Source organism: Centropristis striata, chromosome 13, assembly GCF_030273125.1.
Source record: "Centropristis striata isolate RG_2023a ecotype Rhode Island chromosome 13, C.striata_1.0, whole genome shotgun sequence".
Lineage (NCBI taxonomy): Eukaryota > Metazoa > Chordata > Actinopteri > Perciformes > Serranidae > Centropristis > Centropristis striata.
Genome location: NC_081529.1, coordinates 697003 through 717038, shown reverse-complemented (window position 1 = coordinate 717038; position 20036 = coordinate 697003). Strand labels below are relative to the sequence as shown.

General features: G+C 39.1%; 1 protein-coding gene and 2 long non-coding RNA genes across 3 annotated transcripts; 1 reads left to right on the top strand and 2 right to left on the bottom strand.

Annotated features, from left to right (window-relative positions):
* Window positions 1-255: 255 nt before the first annotated feature.
* On the top strand, window positions 256-12217 carry LOC131982785 (NACHT, LRR and PYD domains-containing protein 12-like). Its single transcript, XM_059347384.1, has 12 exons — window positions 256-282; window positions 1789-1866; window positions 3108-3393; window positions 3831-5565; window positions 5649-5816; window positions 7605-7778; window positions 7929-8102; window positions 8416-8589; window positions 8691-8864; window positions 9028-9201; window positions 10207-10253; window positions 10763-12217. The coding sequence occupies exons 3-12, from the start codon at window positions 3120-3122 to the stop codon at window positions 11401-11403; spliced, it is 3735 nt and encodes a 1244-aa protein (XP_059203367.1). The 5' UTR covers window positions 256-282; window positions 1789-1866; window positions 3108-3119; the 3' UTR covers window positions 11404-12217.
* Window positions 12218-16198: 3981 nt separating this feature from the next.
* Window positions 16199-16970, bottom strand: LOC131983784 (uncharacterized). Its single transcript, XR_009395492.1, has 3 exons — window positions 16856-16970; window positions 16481-16762; window positions 16199-16242 (listed from the first exon to the last, which is right to left on the bottom strand). It is a non-coding gene; the product is annotated as an uncharacterized LOC131983784 (long non-coding RNA).
* An 86-nt stretch (window positions 16971-17056) lies between these two features.
* Window positions 17057-18577, bottom strand: LOC131983783 (uncharacterized). The gene is made up of 3 exons (XR_009395491.1): window positions 18542-18577; window positions 18141-18425; window positions 17057-17170 (listed from the first exon to the last, which is right to left on the bottom strand). It is a non-coding gene; the product is annotated as an uncharacterized LOC131983783 (long non-coding RNA).
* Window positions 18578-20036: the final 1459 nt, after the last annotated feature.

The following is a 20036-nucleotide window of genomic DNA, read 5'->3' as shown; positions in this document are numbered from 1 at the left end:
GAGCCGAGACATGTTGTAACTTGATGTATGTGCAAAACTGAACAAAGTCGGGAAGTTGGGAGGAACGGACTAAAGGAAATCTGGCCAGCAACAGAAGAATCAGAGTTAGAAAGAGAATTAAACCAATGAGATGACTAGTGAGGAGTGGCAGTAAGAAAGTTTGAGAACTAAGGAGTGGCAAGAGTATAAAAGTTGCAGCGCAAGGAAAGATCGATGTTTTCCTTCGTGAGGAGCTGCAAGACTCTTCGACTCTCTCTGGATATAAGGACTATCACATCGGTGGTAGGACTTGGATTTTTTATCATTAATAAATGATATGACTTTACTCTAAGTCATCTCATCGGGGCACCATTCTGTAAAACAGAGCAAAATATAGCCAAATCACCTAAATCAGTCTCATAAAGTTACTAAGCTATCAATTTGAACACTGATTAATAATTAACTGAATGATTATAATCAAATTACCATATTTATATTAAGTAAGCGTAGGAAAATGGATGGATGGATGAAGGAATTTAGAATTCTTTTCATAGAAGAGGTTGACATATTGTTCACAGTGTACAACATAAAATAGACAGCAATTATATTTCAGGAAGATATTTATTCAAAATAAACAAATAAAAGCCACAATCTATGGATTGATAAGCTGATCTACAGTGTGAGAGGTCACTTCATGCCCATCTGCAACTGCAACTTGACTGGGTGTTGTTGTGCTAATTCATGTTAGCATTAACTGGAGCATTAACTGGGATGTTAATTTTGGTTAGCAAAAAACAAAAATTTAAAGTACAAACAAAATGTTCAAATAAACTGTCATAAAGTGAAAATACAGTGTGAAAGGGTCAAAGTTATGAGACCCAACCAGTAAACGCCATGCAATGGTAGCCACGCCCTAAATAATATGATTCTTTATGCTCTGTTTTTTTCTCAATTGGACCATTAATTACCGAATTAACATCATATTGTCTCAAAGAATATTTTTTATTTTTTATTGAGATCACCCGGAACACAAGCAGGTTATCTTCAACATGACAAGGTACTGTACACCAGTAGTTCTCAACTTTTTTGAGTCGCGCCCCCAATTTAACATCCATGTTGTCCGCGACCCCCACTCACTGAACACAATCTCACACACACAGTTCAGATCATTCAAACTCAGTTAATACGACGAATTTTGGACAAATAATGAAGCAGAGAACTACTAAAACATCTCCCTGTCTGTGCTACTTTGGGATTTGTCAGAAAAGACACAAAATGACCAAAAAATTACATAAAATTATGCAAAAACGGACTCAAATTGACCACAAAATGACAAAAAATGACCACAAAAAGACACAAAATGACCCAAAAAGACACAAAATGACAAAAAAAAAGACACAAAAAGACTAAAACACATTAACACATGAACACTTTAACACAGTGGAGACAGAGCTGACTCCCTAAATGATTTGGCGACCCCCAGAAATCATCTCGCGACCCCAATTGGGATCGGGACCCCAAGGTTGAGAATAGCTGCTGTACACAACATTTTAATGTTAATAGTATATTGATTAACTAATTTAACACCTACTGTGGGTTTATTTCTTGAAACATATTTAAATGAGGCTTTAAATATAGTATTTAATGTGGTTTCAGATGTTGTGGTGACTCAAAAAGACTCTGATGAGCTTGGAATGTATTAGATTGATCATTAATGTCAGACACTGGGTTAAATTTGAATACTTCAGTTGTTTTATGTTGGTTGTTTTGATGCTTTTAACGTTTAATCCACTCTGCTTTCATTCCAAGCTGACTTCAGCAGCCATCCACCTCAAAGGTGCAAGATACAAACTCTTCAGAAACACCGCTCAAGCCTCCAGGTGGTAGGTAAGTGGTGGTATTCAGTCACTGAAAACAGATTTTTACTGGACTATTCCTTTATTAAAGTGTATATGTAACTTTTGGCCAGCCTTGAGATATATTATGACTAAGGTTAATTATTTCTAGAAATATAATTTGTTTCTTTTAATTCGGTAGGTCAACTGAGAACTAACATTATATAAATCACCAATTAACCAACCATATAATTTATATAATTGGTGGGAATACTTGACACATGTTACTCTGATTTTTCATTTCTGTCACATTTCTTGACGACTGTGTCCTTCAACATTTTAATTTCATTCATTCTCCTCAACCATGACTCAGCACTTTTAGACAGCTGCTTACATTTCAATTAGTGTCTCCGTTTCTGATTGGTACATTGCTCTTCAGCTGTTTTTGTGACCTCTGTCGCCACATAATACTATTGTGTTTTATCACCAGTTTTATTCAAACATAACTCAGCACTTTTCCTACTATCTCAACTTTATCTTACCCTTTTAAGACACCATTGCAGAGTAGCATCAGCTCTACAATGAACATAAAAATATTCCGCAATTTCTATATAATATTGGTAATATTCAACTAGTCATTTTGTTCATGATAATTTCACCCAGTTGCACTTTTTAAACTTTTACTATTTCGACTTCTTCTGACACATTCCTGCCAGATTGGCAGCATACTGTCAGCTATTCGACATCCACTTCCCAGTGCAGTTTCTTCAGAAATTGCAGTCTCTTGTTAAAAAGTGTTAGAATGACAAATAATAGTTACTTAAATAGTTGTAGTATTCTGTGTCTCTGTGGCCTAATGAAATACAATTTTGAGTGTTTTCAGTGTGTCACCTATACAAAAAGTTATATACTCTGGTTTTTAACACTCTTTTGTAAATACAATTATAAAGTGCAGCTATAAAAGATAGAAGGTTACGTATATATAACTACAGTTCTATGAATCCTGGATGACCACCAGAGGCGGTGCATAAGCGTTGAATGACTTTGTCTCGTGTTGGTATAACTACTCATTACTCCACCTGCGAAATCGCCAGAAGTCATTCAGTGCCTATGCAACTCCACTGGCGGTCAGAAAGGATGAAATAGAAATGAACTTTATGGATTCACAACATTGAATATCTGGATGACCCCTTGCATTTAATGTTTATTTCAATAATGCTACATCTGTGTATCAATTTATGTTAATGAATGAACCCTTGTCAAAAATTGATCAAAGGTTTATTGGTATTTCAGCAAGGATAATCCATGGCAACATCCATGGAGCTGCTGGCAATATTGGAGGATTTGGCAGGTGAAGACTTTAAGAAGTTCAAATGGTTCCTGCAGCAGGCTGATGTCTTGGAAGGCTTTCCAGCGATCCCAAAGAGCCAGTTAGTGAATGCAGACAGGCTGGACACTGTGGATGAGATCATAGATACCTATGACAAAAATGCAGTGGAGGTGACCATTAAGGTTTTGAAGTTGATCAAAAAGAATTTATTGGCACAGCGTTTATTAAACATCAACTCAACATCCAAAGGTAAGTTTAGGGAAACTCAATAACTACATACATGGTAGAACAGAGTTATATGTGTATAGCACAACTCCAAATGAATGCTAATGTTGTTTTATAACTGCTTGATGTGTAAATAAGCACTTGTTGAGAACAAGGTCACTTTATAAACATCAATGGTCAATAACATGTATTATGCCATAGTTTTGTTTACGGTTTCTACTGTCCAAAGTGGCCAAAAAAATCTCTTGATTCGGGGTTAAAGGATTATATTTGTTGCATGAAGGTCATAAGAAATTACAAATTAGTGTTACAATAGTTAGTCAGGATGATAGTTCACCCCACATCAATAGGTGGTACAGGTAACATTGAGATAGAAATATGTGTTCATGTATCTTGAAAAGGTTTGTACATCTCAAATGACCATAGCCTCTAATTAATGTCTCTCTTGTGTATCTATTCAGAGGCTCTCACTGATTCCAAGCGTAAACTCAAATCCAACCTGCAGAAAAAGTTTAAGCATTTGTTTGAGCAAGACACAAAATCTGGAAAGCAGATGTTGATGAACGAGATCTACACTGAGCTGCTCATCACAGAGGAAAGGTCTGAAAAGAAATTTGGACAAAATGCAACAGCATCCGGCAACACAGTTAATTCTGAACAGCTTATCAACTTCTTCGAAACCTCAGCGGGTCAAGATGGATCAGTTAGAACGTTATTGACAAAAGGAGAAGCAGGGATAGGGAAGACCGCCTTGACGTGGAAGCTTGCCCTGGATTGGGCTGAAGAAAAAATCGACAGCAATGCACAGTTCATATTTCCATTCACTTTCCGAGAGTTGAATTCACTCAAGGAGAAAAAGTACAGCTGGGTACAACTTATTCATCACTTCTTTGCTGGTACCAAGGGAATAAGTTGCTTTGATAAACTCCAGATTGTGTTCATCCTTGATGGTCTGAATGAGTGTCAACTTCCTTTGGACTTTCACAACAACGAGATCCTGACTGATGTCACTGACTCAGCTTCAGTGGACGTGCTGCTGACAAACCTCATCATGGGGAAACTGTTCCCTTCTTCCTCTCTCTGGATAACCACAAGACCTGAGGCAGCCAGTCAAATCCCTCCAGAGTACATTCACATGGTGACAGAGGTGGGGGGATTCACTGATCCAAAGAAGGACGAGTACTTCAGGAAGAGATTCAGGAATAAGGCGCTGGCCAGCAGAATCATCAACCACATCAAGACATCACGAAGCCTTCATGTCATGTGCCACATTCCATACCTCTGTTGGGTCACTGCAACAGTTCTGGAGGATGTGTTGAAAACCAATGACAAAGGAGAGCCACCCAATACCTTAACTGAGCTTTATATCCATTTTCTATTAGATCAGTTCAAAGTGGTGAATGAAGAAACAGATCCACTCAGGAACACAGAGACCAGCAAGATGATTTTTTCTCTGGGAAAACTGGCTTTTGAGCAGCTGCAGAAAGGCAACCTCATCTTCTATGAGGCAGATCTCAGAAAGTGTGGCATTGATATCAGAGCTGCCTCTGTGTACTCAGGCGTGTTCACGCAGATCCTTAAAGAAGACCATGGGCAGAACCAGGACAAACCTTTCTGTTTTGTCCATTCAAGCTTCCAGGAGTTTCTGGCTGCTGTTCATGTCATTGTGTCATTCACCAACTCTGGTGTCAACCTACTGTCAGAAGAAGAATCATCTTCCCAACAGTCAGAGCAATCTGAAGTCAAACACCTCTTCCAGAGTGCAGTGGATAAGGCTTTACAGAGTCCGAATGGACGCCTGGACTTGTTCCTGCGCTTCCTTGTTGGCCTCTCACTGCAGACCAATCAAGCACTTCTTCAAGTGAAGCGAACAGGAGGTAGCTTACAGAGCAGTCAGGACACAGCCCAGTACATTAAGAAGAAGATCAGGGAGAATACCAATGTAGAGAGAAACATCAACCTCTTTCATTGTCTGAATGAGCTAAATGATCATTCTCTAGTGGAGGAGATCCAACAGTACCTGAGTTCAGGAAGTCTGTCCCCTAACAATCTGTCTCCTGCTCAGTGGTCAGCGCTGGTCTTCATCTTATTGTCATCACACAGCTTGTTGGATGTGTTTGACCTAAAGAAATACTCTGCTTCAGAGGAAGGCCTTCTGAGGTTGCTGCCTGTTCTTCAAGCCTCCAATATATGCCTGTGGGTGCACAATTTATACCATACATATTCAAAACTGTAAATGTTAAATTTTAACATCCTTTTTCATTCCTTTTGGCTATTAGGTTGAGTGGCTGTAGGCTGTCTGAGAAAAGCTGCAAAGCGTTGGCCTCAGGTCTTGGTTCCCTGACCTGTAATATAAGAGAGCTGGACCTGAGTTACAACAATAAGCTTGGACACCAGGAGCTCACAGCTGGCTTGAAGTATCCACAATGTAAACTGGAGATTCTCAGGTTAGCTTTCTATGTTCTAAGATGTTTTTACTTGACATCACATCCTGATTCTTTTTATAACCATGGTCTGCCATTGTAACTGCTGAAGCAATATAATTCCTTATTTTCATAACGAATGTGTTTTTAAGCCTGCATGCTTCCACTTATATTGTTACATAATGTCTAATTTTCAGTCTTGATAGTGTGGCTGTAGGGTTAGAAAGGTCAGTTTTTAGGGGTCAGTCCACCAGTTTGGTCTGTATATAAATGCCTCTGTGTTGTTTTTTTGATTACTTTTGATTCAGATTCAACTTTATCAACAAGTAATTGATTAATTGCCATGAAATATGGCTCCAATCCTGACAAGATTGTTGGTGATCATTACATACATTTACACTTAAAACTACACATATTAACATTTAGGTACACTAACGTGGCATATTTCCCATAAACATGGTCATTGTGTCTTTGTGGGTCATGCTAACTTTAAACTTGACACCTTAGTTCTACAGATTTGGGGAAACATACACTTTGGAAACCAGTGCAAGCCTCCGACAGCTTTCCAAATATGAATTATTTTCACACAGTCAGCAACCCCATGGGCCTGAACATTTAAATAATTTAACAGTGCCTTATAATCTGTCTAAATGTTAGCAGTCAGATGGGGCTTAATAGGAGACAGTTCACAAACTTCTGCTATACTGCTAAATCTAATGCTAATGTTAGCTTAGCTGTTTATATGAGGACGTAGACCTGTGTTGCGCCCTAACTTGTGGTGAGCAAAGATAAGAAGGCAGCTTTATTCTCACTTCATGTATTAACTCATTACACATTCTCAAATGAGTTTAAAGTTTTAATTATGTTCAATACAGCTTGATGCCATTTAGTAAAGCACCACCATGTGATTGAGTCTGTTATCATCTTACTTTTACCCTTTCACATTGTGTTTTCAGTTCATGACATTTAACTCTAACATTTTGGGAGCTTAGTACTTTCTTGTTCAGGGATTTGATAGACTATAGGATACTCTTAAGTAATCACCTGTTTATTTAGAATAATGTTCACCCTTTAACCAAGCTAGCTTGCTAGCATGAGCATCATACCAGCTTATAATTCATTCTGCCCATGCGCTGGTTGCAAAAAAACAAGTAAGCAACAGCAATTAAAACCAAGATGGCAACAACCAAAATGTCAAACTCAGGGCTTCAAAATTCTTCCATGTGATGGGTGACATTACGGTGACGCAAAAAAATATTTTTCTTTCAAAATAAAAATAGAAAAATAGATAGGAAAATTACACAAAGTAGCCTGGTTTAGCCATTATTGCAAACTGTGAAATGTCTTTATCTGGGTAAACTTTTAATTTCCATTACATATTGAAATCCCTCAATTCAAAGTATTTTGAACAGCCAGGCTGGTTCGGTGAACTAGTTGTACCACCCTTTACAGTATATACATAGGAGGCTTTTGCAGCTTGCCCTGATAAACATCTTCAATTACCTAAATCTATATAGAAAAGTTGGCAAGTACAAAATTAGCATGATCCATAGAGTGATAATGACCATATTTTGGTAAATATGGCAGTTTGAAATATACAATGATTTTCCTTTAATAGCACCCCTATGAGGATAATGACAGAGGGGACAAGTGATGCTGTTTCACCTTCCCTCTTCCATTTTCTCACAATATCCACTTGTTAAACCTCACAATAACAAAGAGTTTAGCTAGTATAATGAAATAAATGAAAGGAGTAAGAAATTTAAAATGTATTAAAGTATTTGTTCATCTTCATAATGTATACTTCTTCAGGCTTTGTGGATGTGATCTGGAATCCAAGCATTGTGAAGATCTGTCTTCAGTTCTCAGTTACCCATCATCCAGTCTCAGAGAGCTGGACCTGACTTGCAACAACTTGAAAGATAAAGGAATGGTGCAACTTTCTGCGGGATTGCAGAGTCCACACTGTAGACTTAAAACTCTCAGGTCAGCAAGCTTTATAATGAACCACACACAAATCAGCTTGAAACCCATCTTCCTCTTTTTCTACAGACACCTGCACATTATGTCACAATCTTTGGTTCAATCAGGATTTTTGAAAGTGAATGATTTTCTTTATCACTTCTTTTCCTTTAGATTGGTTGACTGTGAGCTGACGTGGAAAGGCTGTGATGCTGTGGCCTTTTCCCTTAGCTCCCAGTCCTCTAGTCTGAGACAGCTGGACCTGAGTGTGAACAACCTGCAGGATTCAGGAGTGCTGGTATTCAGTGCTGGCCTGGAACATCCACACTGTAAACTAGAAACACTGAGGTCAGCTGGTTTCTGTACTATTTCAATAACATTGTAGCCTCTCATAACAGATCCTGGTACCTGAAAGTAAATAAAGTTTGAATGTAATTTTTTCCCCCATTGTTACTTGATATTCAACCTCAGTCGCTCAACAGTTCAGGGTCTCCATTTTTGCATTTTGCCACACATTTTCACTTGGAGACAGGTCATGACTGCAGACAGGCCAGTCTAGTAGCTGCACACTTTACCTTCGTAGCTGTGCTGTTGTGGTGGTGGTCATGGTTTTCTGAAATGTTTTTTATGTTACCTTTTAAATTCTTCAATTCTTCCTCAGGCTAAGTGCCTGTAACCTGTCAGAAAACAGCTGTGAAACTCTGGCCTCAGTTCTCACCTCCCAGACCTCCAGCTTGAGAGTGCTGGACTTGAGTAGAAACCACCTTCAGGATTCTGGAGTCATCTTTCTTTCTACTGGACTGGAGAGTACAGGCTGTAACCTGGAAGCTCTCAGGTCAGCAGAGTGAAACGTAACTGTAGATTTATTGGCCATGCAGGAGTTTGTGTTATCAAACCAAGGAAAGAGTCTTTGTCATTATTAATCTTTTTTTCCAGGCTGGGAGAGTGTGGGCTGTCAGAGAGAAGCTGTGAAGCTCTGGCCCCAACTCTCTGCTCCCAGACTTCTCGCTTGAAAGAGCTGGACCTGAATAGCAATGACCTGCTGGATTCGGGAGTAAAGTTTGTTTCTGCTGGACTTGAGAGTCCTCAATGTAAACTGGAAACCCTCGGGTAAGAACAGATTTTATGGCACTCTCACATACAATTTTTCTCAGATGATTAGATTCTTATCCTGTGTGTGATCTCACAACTACAGTCATGATTATTCTCACTATCTCATGAAACTCCATCATCAAAACAACCATAAGTGAACTATTCATTGATGTTCATACAGGCTGTCAGGCTGCCAAGTAACAGAGGAAGGTTGTGCTTCTCTGGCCTCAGCTCTGAGCTCCAATCCCTCCCATCTGAAAGAGCTGGACCTGAGCTATAACCATCCAGGAGACTCAGGAGTGACACTTCTCTCTGCTGGACTGGCGAATCCACAATGGAGACTGGAAACTCTAAAGTATGTCTCATAGAGGGCTGAGTGCTTTCACTCATTTCTTGATAAGAGAAGTGGATTATTAAAGAAAAAATATATTAATAAAAACTTGATCTTGAGCTTGAAAACATTAGATTGGAAAGTACTTGACAAAGCTTAGGGAAAATCAGGCACAAAGTAAAGTTATTGGCCAAACTGTCACTTTGGCAAGTACAGTGTTATAATAAACAGGATACGATAGAAGCACAGAATGTATATAAATAATGGACGTAGTCCACGTGGTGTCACCCATTGGTTTGTGGACTTGAAGCATCGAGTTCAACGTTAAACTCGTTATCATCGTTCTTTTTGTCTGTCGCCATCTTGTTTTCTGAAACTGAGATCATCATTCTCAAATCAAATCATTCTTAAGAAAAAAATGGATGGATGGATGGATGGATGGATGGATAGTGTGTACTGTTACAAAGTACAAAGTGCCATGGAATGCTTTTCTTTTCTCCCGATGATGGCTCACCTTGTTAGTCACTTGTCAGTCAAAGGTAGCCACACCCCAAATCATACCATTCTTTATCATCTATTTTCTTTTAAATTGGATCATTATTTACACAATTAACACTATATTGTCTTGAAGAAGATTTTTTATGAGCAATAAAGTCCAAAGTGTTGTCATGAGAATTTTTCTGAGGTAATAAATCAAGTGAGCATTTGACTGATTTTGTATTGTGATAGATAGGAACAAAATGCTTCTGCAATCGCCATCAGCAACCCCTCTTGGAATTTTTGGTAGAATGCAGTTTAAGGCACTTCCTGGTTTGCCTCACTCAAGTTACCATGCTAACATTTTGCACAGATTTATAACTCAGGTTGGAAAATATTGTCTCTTTGTTTTATTTTTTGTCAGAGACTATTATGATGGCCAACACAATAACACAGAATAAAATATTTAGGAACACACAAGAACAAATAAGAACCTAGTCTGAGTCCACCAGTGCCTTAAAAACATACTTTTCTTGCTGTTTACTCTTGCAGAGTGGACCATGGCGGAGTGGAGAGGTTAAAAACCGGTCTGCAGAAGTGTAAGTATTTATTTAATTTATAAGAACAAAGCTGTTTTCACCCTATGTTGTTTTGATTTGATTTTACTTACACGACATGTTTTGCATAAGGAATGACACTAGATTTTAGCTAAAGTTTATGTTCTATAAAAAGTCCTGATGCAATTTGTTGTAAATAGTGTAATTTTTAGTAAAGAGACCTTGTGTAAGCCCATTAGGGTTTCTTGTCTCCATTAATTGTATTTGTTTATCCCGGGCTATGTGTCCCAGCTACTCCTAGAGCAGCCCAAGGCAACTCCAGGCACACGTTCAATCCTGGCACAGCTAAAGACTAAAAGACTGAAAAACCCTATTTGGGGTCAGTTTCCTTTGGAAGTGACCGCTTGTGGCCTGACAATTTGCCATTAGCCTATACAACAAAGAAATACTGTATGTTTACAGTGGATAAAACGGTTATTATGTTAATATCAACAATTTCTGACTACAAGTATTTAGTAATGCTTTATTGAGTCTTTGTCTTTCCTTATTAGATGCCTGTGAACTCACACTGGACCCAAACACAGCACACAGACAGCTCATACTGTCTGAGAACAACACAAAGGTGAAATACGTGAAGGAGGAACAACCTTATCGGTATCATCAAGACAGATTTGATCAGTCTAAACAGCTGCTGTGTAGAAATGGTTTGAATGGTCGCTGTTACTGGGAATTTGAGAGAAATAATATCTTTTACGTAGCAGTGGCTTGCAAAGGAATCAGCAGGAGAGAAAGTAGTGAAGACTGCAGCTTTGGAAGGAATGACAAGTCCTGGGCTCTGACCTATGATGGAGATCTCATGTTTTGGCACAGTAACACAGGAAAACATACACATGCCTCTTTAAAAGAAGCAGCCAGACTAGCAGTGTATCTGGACTGGCCTGCTGGCACTCTGTCCTTATTCACAGTCTCTTCTGACACACTAACACACGTCTACACTGGCTCCTGCAGATTTACAGAACCAGTCTACCCTGGGTTTGGCTTTCAGCTGGACTATCAGCCGGGGCTGTGCCTGTCACATTGGGATTCCTCCGTGTCCCTGTGTCGGATAGGTGAGGGAACATCTGGGGCGGCTGTGGCTCAGTTGGTAGAGTCGGTTCGCCCCCAACCGAAGTTCAGGCACTTTGAGTGGTGACCTCAGTGACTCTTCACTGAGGTCATCGAAAAAAAGGGGAAATAGCAAGATTTAAAATTCCCAGTTCCAAGCGACATTTATTTGAGGGTAGACAGTTCATTTTGGGGGGCAAAAATTCCTGATTAACCTTTCAGTATATTGTAATTAATGTGGTCTGATAGGAAACTTGACAATGTTCCAATAAGTTCATGCAATGTCACTAGATTTATTTCTGTGAAGAGTTACATTCATTTTCACCAAGATGTTGTATTGATGATTGGTCACCATCAAAGCGACGTCTTCTCCAGCACATCCCGGAGATTCTCAATGGGGTTAAGGTCTGGACTCTGTGGTGGTCGATCCACGTGTGGAAATTATGTCTCAAGCCACTGACGGAAAAACCTCATTCAGTATACTATAACCGGATATTATAATCTAGACCTGAAGCAACCCCAGATCATAAAACTGCCCCCAGAGGTTGTTGACTCATCAGACCATATGACCCATTTTCTTACTCCAGATCCCATTTTTATGCTCCAGAGCACACTGAAGCCTTTATTAACCTCACTGATAAGTGGTTTTCCTAAGGCTAAACAGCTGTTTAGTCCATTAGTTTCTTTCGCCGTTGTGTGTGTGTTAATGCTTCTACTTTCACTAATAAACATAGCTGTGAGTTCTACTGTTGATTTGTTACGATTTTAATTTCACCAAACGTTTAGGTGATCTACGACAGTAGTTCTCAACCTTTTTGAGTCGCGACCCCCAATTTAACATCCATGTTGTCCACGACCCCCGCTCACTGAACAGAATCTCACACGCACAGTTCAGATCACCCAAAAAATAAACAAAATGACCAAAAAAGACATAAAATGACCAAAAAAGAAACAAAATGACCCCAAAAAGAAACAAAAATGACCAAAAAAGACACAAATGACAAAAAAGACACAAAATTACCCAAAAAAGGAAACAAAATGACCAAAAAAAAGACACAAAATGACCAAAAAAGACACAAATGACAAAAAAAGACACAAAATGACCAAAACAAACACAAAATGACCAAAAAAAGAAACAAAATGACCAAAAAAGACACAAATGACCAAAAAAGACACAAAATGACCACAAAATGATCAAAAAAAGACACAAATGACCAAAAAAGACACAAAATGACCACAAAATGATCAAAAAAAGGCACAAAATGACCAAAAAAAGACACAAAATGACCAAAAAGACTAAAACACATTAACACATGAACACTTTAACACAGTGGAGACAGAGCTGACTTCTAAAATGATTTGGCGACCCCCAGAAATCATCTCGCGACCCCAATTGGGGTCCCGACCCCAAGGTTGAGAACAGCTGATCTACGAAAAGTGAATGATCGTGATGATCATTCACTGATGATGGTTCACCACTATCATTCCAGGTTTTAATAATGTTTTAATATTCTCTTAGCTGTGTTCTTTGCTTGATGCAGATCATTATTTGACACTTCTAAAACAGAGTAACATCTTTCCCACTATAAGACATTTGAAACTACTCACAGCATCAGTTAGGGTTTAATAACTTGTTGCCAGCTGAAACATATTAATGGCTGCAGTAGTTATCCAATGGGAGGCTCTTACCTATTGGCTGAGTTAAAGCCAGATGGTTGTGGCCAGGCAGTGTGTTATGAATACAGGCTATAATATTGTTGCCAAAATAATAAGCCTTCAGTCTAGAACAAATATCGGCGCTTTATTTTTTCTCTCACCCGGCCTCTGGTGTCTGTTTTAATGCATTTTGAGCTGCTGTTTTCTCATTCATACATTCATGTAGAAACACCATGAATACTTAAAGTTTGACTTTTTTCTGAGATTCTAAATGTTAAATGCTAAATGTTTGTTCAAATGTAAGTAAAAATGCCATTCTCACCTTGTGCTTAACCTAATATCAGCTTATTCTCAGATTCATTTGTTTATTAAAGTGGTTTTATTTCGAAGTAGATAATAGTGATAGTAATGTTTATTACAGTGATTTTCATCAGTTCATAGCTGTGTATCTCCAAACTCCAATCAAACTACTAGTTTTAAGGCATTCCTCTCTGCAAGTATGTGTGCATGTTTTTCCATTCTTTCATTAAAAAAAATGTCATACTGTCTTTAATTTGTTTGTGAGCAGACGTATAATAAACTTCTCTACGATCTCTGAAGGTCATATGTGTGTATGTGTTCTCATTTTTATTCAGATTTCTCAGTCAAAGGGATTTCATTTGAAAATAATTGTTATTATAGTACAAATTCAATATGATTTTTTCATTTCAATATTAAGAATTCCATAAAACAGCTTAAAATCTTTTCAGCAAAAAAAGTAATAAGTAGATTAAAGTAAATTCTAGATAACACACATTAGCAAACTCATAGATTTCTAAATCCTTAGTATAAAAATAAATGTGTTTATTTGTATTTGTATAACAAATCTGTTATGAAAATGCAAATTCTTCAATTCATATATATATATATATATATATATATGTATACACACACACACATACATACATACAGGTGCTGGTCATATAATTAGAATATCATGGAAAAGTTGATTTATTTCAGTAATTCCATTCAAAAAGTGAAACATGTATAATGTATACATTCATTCCACACAGACTGATATATTTCAAGTGTTTATTTCTTTTCATTTTGATTATTATAACTGACAACTAATGAAAATCCCAAATTCAGTATCTCAGAAAATTAGAATAGTACTTAAGACCAATACAAAAAAAGGATTTTTAGAAATGTTGGCCAACTGAAAAGTATGAACATGAAAAGTATGAGCATGTACAGCACTCAATACTTAGTTGGGTCTCCTTTTGCCTGAATTACTGCAACAACTACACCAGTCTGTGTGGAATGTAGTACAAAAAATAATCAACGTTAAAATTAAAAAAGTAAAACCCTTCATCCTAAAAAAAACTCCATTATATTAAAAATGATACAAAGTCCTGAAGTATAATGTTAAATGGTAAATTAATGTGTTAAATTTGAAAACACAATTAATTCAATTCAATTAATAAAGTAAAAAAGTAGACAAAGTTCTTATAAAAATAGCAAAATCTTAATTATAAAAATAATTCCAAAAGTAGAAAAATAACTAAAAATAATTTGAAATAATAAAATTCAATTTCCTTAATCACATTAGTGAGTAAATTCCTGAAATACAAAAAATATATAATTATAATTATAATGAAAAAAAGCGAATTCCTAAATAAATCCCAAATTCCCAAACTACAAAAAAGTAATTATTATGAAATTATAAAATTCCTCATTTACAAAATTGAGGAATGGGTCGCTGTGTGTTTGCTTTGAATCGTGCCGGCTGCTTGGACTCTGTAGACCTGCTCTCACCTCTTACTTTAGTGAGGTGTTTTAGGTCTTCTGGAGGAACCGATAGGCTCAGGGACATGTTGTGGTCTTTTCAACATAATGTAATGTAATAAATCCTGATTATTGAAGGGAACTTGTGAACATAAATCCATGTGGGTGTGAGACGAGCTGCTTGGAGGTGCTACTCTGCTCCCTGAGCTCCTTATTCTTCAGTCGGCCCTCCTTCAGCTGCAGGAACACCCAGGTTATAATAATCCAGCTCCACGTCCTCCCGTCTGCGGGGCTTCTGCACCCTGTAGACCCTGTAGACCCTGTGGGTCTGGAGAGACATGACGCACACAGATGTCACTTCCTGCTCTCTTCAGTTCAATAAAACAGACAGAGTGCTTCATTTCAGTCGGCGGTCTAAACAACAGACGAGTGTCAGTACCTTAAAATAGAAGTAAGAGGCAATGATCGCCAACAGCAGAATCAGCGGCAGGACGACCGCTCTGATGATAAAAGGTCTCGGATCTGGTGGATCACACAGACACACACAGTGAGACAGTGAGGGAGGGTGGAAAGAGAGCGTTTGGTTACCAGGATAACTCTGGTTCTCTGAGCTCTGAGTGACGGATCTTCTGGCTTCTGTCCGCTGGAGGAACGCCTCTTGAAAATGGCGAGTTAGGAGCTCAGGGCTGCTGGGACAGATCTCACTCAGTTCTCAGAGAACCAGAGTTATCCTGGTAACCAAACATGCTCTGTTCTACAGTTCAGTGTTTGCTGTTGTCATTATACACTATTTGTATACGTTTGGTTACTATATGAGCTGTGTAACACAATTACACTGCAGAAACAACAACATGCATGAACTCTGTTGGCAGCTGATCATTTTCAGTCTGTTTGATGAATCTTATTTTCCAAACCTGCATGTAAACATTCAGCTTACCTACAACAGAGACAGAGAGCTGACGGCTCTCAGAGGAGAAGTTATGAGAGAAAACATGGACGTGATAAACACAGCTGTAGCTTCCTTGGTGGGCGGGCTCTGCAGCAGGAAACAGGAAGTGGGCATACTGATTGACAGCTGGCTGGGTGAGGTTAGGAAACAGGAAGTCAGCAGAGTGATTGACAGCTGGCTGGGTGAGGTTAGGAAACAGGAAGTCAGCAGAGTGATTGACAGCTGGCTGGGTGAGGTTAGGAAACAGGAAGTCAGCAGAGTGATTGACAGCTGGCTGGGTGCGGTTAGGAAACAGGAAGTCAGCAGAGTGATTGACAGCTGGCTGGGTGAGGTTAGGAAACAGGAGGTGGGCAGAGTGATTGACAGCTGGCTGGTTGTAGGTGTGTGCTGAGGTGGAGGAGGTGAAGCGGAGCTGGAAGGAGCCTCCTGGGTACTGTGACTGGATGGAGCAGCTGACGGTGAAGGTGGAGCCCCTGAACACCCGAAGCCCCTGCTGCTGGGCCTCGGAGACCCCGTTCATGGAGGAGGATGCAGAGATGTTGGGCTGAAGCGGCAGGTCTGTAAACACAGAGAGATGATGAAAGAGGATGTGATGTCACAGGTCTATCATAGATAGACTGTCCTGTCAGGTGAAGATCAGCAATCTATGGAGAGTTCAAAGTTTCCAGAAACAAGTCCACCTTCTCCACGTCAGGATGTCATTATTTTCTGATGGAAACCACTGAGTGTCACTGTGACAGAGGAAGGAATGTACTGGAAACATTACTGTCACAGATGATGATAGTGATGGGTGTACCTGAGCAGGTGAGATTCACCAAGAATTGAGAGGAATCTGATGATATGACGTTCTCTCTCAGAGATCCAGACTGAAGACAAGACCTGATCCTCCACACAGATCTGTATGAGGACTTCACTCTTACAGAAACAGCAGAACCACATTCCAGATCTCTGCAGGCAACAGCTGCTTCCCTCAGGGACCAGACAGTGTAACCATAACTCACTGGTCTCCATTCTCCTCCATGTTTCAACTCCAGTGTTCCTGCACAGCGACTGTCTCCTCCCACCAACCTGACAGGCTCTGAAGAGAATCAAGAGAGTCATCAGTAAAAGAATAAAGTTAGTTTGATCAGAACAGAAATGAACCAAATCAAAGCTGCAGCTCCTCTTCTACCTGAGCAGGTGAGTCCAACAGCTCTGCCAGGTGAGGAGGTGTTTCTATCTGAGCCTGAGCTTCTACAGTCCAGGAGAGCAGACTCATCTCCTCCACACTGGAACTCTTTGGTCCACATTGGAGCCTCCCCTTCTCCATAGAGCGCCCCCTGGAGGACTGAAAGAGCCCCACAGCCAAGCTCCCTGCAGACCACCTCTGCATCCTGCTGGTCAAAGTCATCTTCACACACTGAGGACCAGCTCTGGTTAGACTGGTCAGACTTCAGCTCCAGTCTGCCTGAGCACAGACTGGTCCCATTCACCAGCCTGACAGAGTCTGGAGAGATGACAGAAGAGAAAATAGAGAAAGATAAAAGACATCAGACACTGAATAAAAAGATGTCATCAAACAAGAATTCAGTGATTCAAACTGGAATCAGCACAATTCCAACATAAGTTCACCATAAACAACAGAACTTCTCTTAATAACACCAAAGACTGCAGCAGTCCACCATCCCAGTTACATTTACTTCGAGTCCAAAACAATCATTTTCTTTCTCTATTATTTTTTCAGAGAAGATGTGTGACCCACAATAAAAATCTGTTTTGAAAATGACCACTAAAGTTTAAAAGGGACAGGAGCTCGCTCCGATAATTTTCTGGTCCAGGGAGGAGGCATTCCTGATTTCAATGTGCTTTTCATTTATGTATTTGTTTGGTGAAATAGTTACAACTGTTTGTCTTAATAAAAATCTGGCTAAGAACATCAGGAACATAAACACTGTTTCATTATTAAATTGTCAAATATTTTTACTATAACAGCCTGCCACAATGATAAATCCCTGTTGTGTCTGCTCATTAAGTTCTTTGTTGCTGAGGTGACAGCAGGAGGGGACATGACAGCACAGCTCAGGTTCTTTAATCATCAGCTGAGATTCGTCATCCTCCACATTCAGCTATAAACACATCGATGCTTTAGTTGTGGATTCTGTGTGAATCTGCATGGAGAGGCTGTTCAATGCTGCAGGGAGAAGGAGTTGTTCTTTCCTACCTGACTGTCTCCTCCTCTGTGTCAGCAGACACAGCAGCGTGACGGCTTCCTAAATATGCCGTCATACTGGAAGTGTTGCCACAAGCATAAAACACACGTGTTGTACAGTGTTTGGCATTCATCTTGGTGCATTCAGAACCAGATTTACTGAGGCAGCTGCTCACCAGACAGTCTGCTGCCATTCTAACTAGTGAGTGTGTATCGACCTGAGTACATTACTGTGACTGACCATGTCAGAGATCATCCTGGATCTTACCTGAGCAGTTGACTTTATAGATGGAGAAAGATGAAGTTGATTCTGTACACTCTGTCAGAGATCCAGACTGAACACAGTCAGAGCTGATCCACCACACATATCTCTCTGTGGACTCCTCTATTCTTACAGAAACAACAGAACCACAGTCCAGATATCTGCAGACAAAAGCTGCTTCCTTCAGGGTCCTGTCAGTGTAATCATAACTGACTGGTCTCCATTCTCCTCCATGTTTCAGCTCCAGTACTCCTGCACAGCGACTGTCTCCTCCCACCAACCTGACAGGTTCTGAACAGAAACAAGAGAGTCTTCAGTAAAAAAATTAAGTATAATGAAGAAAAGTTTAAACTAAAACTTGACTGCTGATTCTCTGACTTCTCTTTCTCTTTTCTGTCTCTGTTTACCTGTTTGGTTGTAACTTCCTTCAGTCTGGAGTCCTGGAGAAATACACAAATATTTAATAGAAACAAACAAATATATTTTTGAAAGCATTAGCAGTGGACAGTGTGTTGTCATTGTTGCACCACTGCAGAGTAAATATGTTAAAGCACAAGATGTGCTGATCACCAGAATGACTAAAAAAACAAAGTGCAGCCCAACTTCTGCATTGGAGTTGCACAAAAAACAACCTTAAGCAGTAACAAAATGAACACAAACACACAATAACCACAGACAGGAACGTGGAATTAACTCAACACAATGAAAAATGTCACAAAAAAACACAAAGAGACATGATGACTATGACAATGACTACAGAGACACAAAACCAAACTAAAGCACAAGGAGAAGCAAAATGAAAACTAAAGACACAAAACAACCTCAAAAATTCAAACGATTACAACTAATGCTACCTATACATCAGAAGACTTTGAAAAGATTCGGAAAAGACTCCCAGAAAACTATCAGCTCACACCTGTTCACATCTAAAGACAAGTGTTTAGAGTTTTAGTCCCAGCCTAGTCTCAGACTGAGATTGTAGACTGTGAATCTTGCAGGGTTACTATTTAGATTAAGACTACAACTAGATTCTTTTAGCAGTTTTTTCCAACAATGGAATTTTTTTCCTCATCATGCTCTTAGTAAAAACTTGCAAAATGGAGGAGAAGCAGCTTTTGACTACAGCTGTGTGTGCAGTGGTTTGTGTTGAGAAAAAAAAACAATAAATAGAAGAGGAGAAGACGCCACAAAATGCCCCTCACAAAGCTGAAAAAGGGTTTCTGTTTTCTGACATGAAAAGTTTACTATTTTACAGTAAAAATAGATATAAGGAAAAATAAAGGAAATAAAAATTTAGAAATGAATTCATGATTGACATTTATGTCATATGTAACTACAATTTGATAATTGAATAATCATATTCATGAGCTCTATCCACTTTCATTTAGTTATTCATACATTAATCATCAATTATGTATTCCTTATTTATGTATACATTTATTTATAAATTTTAACTTGGTCTCCTTACTGTTCTCTTTACTAAGAAACAGCACCCCCAGAAATCCCGCTTGTGGCCGTAAATATATTATATCACTATGTTTTTATTTAGGACTGAGCTTACTAGCACTATTGTGATGTTACTTTTTCCTGTGGAAGTGGTTTTACTGGTTTACTGCCCAGTCTGGAACCGGGAACCTTTCCCCCGCTCATCTATTGGTTGTTGACTGTGTTACGTCACTGCAACTTGCGATAATATAGAACAAGTTTAATATGACTGCAAACCCAAGACTTGGAAAAGACTGATATGAAACAGTGCAGATTACTACCTTAAACTTAATGATCGAGATGAAGGGAGCGCGCCGTGACAGTTTTTAGTCTGGGACTCTTTTGGTGTAAGTCCAGTGTTGTCTATATTGGGTTATAATAGGTCCCGTTATTGACATGCACCCGGTGCATGCTGGG

Excerpts from the sequence above, each read along its gene's own strand:
- LOC131982785 (XM_059347384.1), top strand. The coding sequence starts at position 3,120 with ATGGCAACATCCATGGAGCTGCTGGCAATATTGGAGGATTTGGCAGGT. Across the intron at positions 8,103-8,415 it reads TGTAAACTAGAAACACTGAG|GCTAAGTGCCTGTAACCTGT; the intron begins GTCAGCTGGTTT and ends ATTCTTCCTCAG. Across the intron at positions 8,590-8,690 it reads TGTAACCTGGAAGCTCTCAG|GCTGGGAGAGTGTGGGCTGT; the intron begins GTCAGCAGAGTG and ends CTTTTTTTCCAG.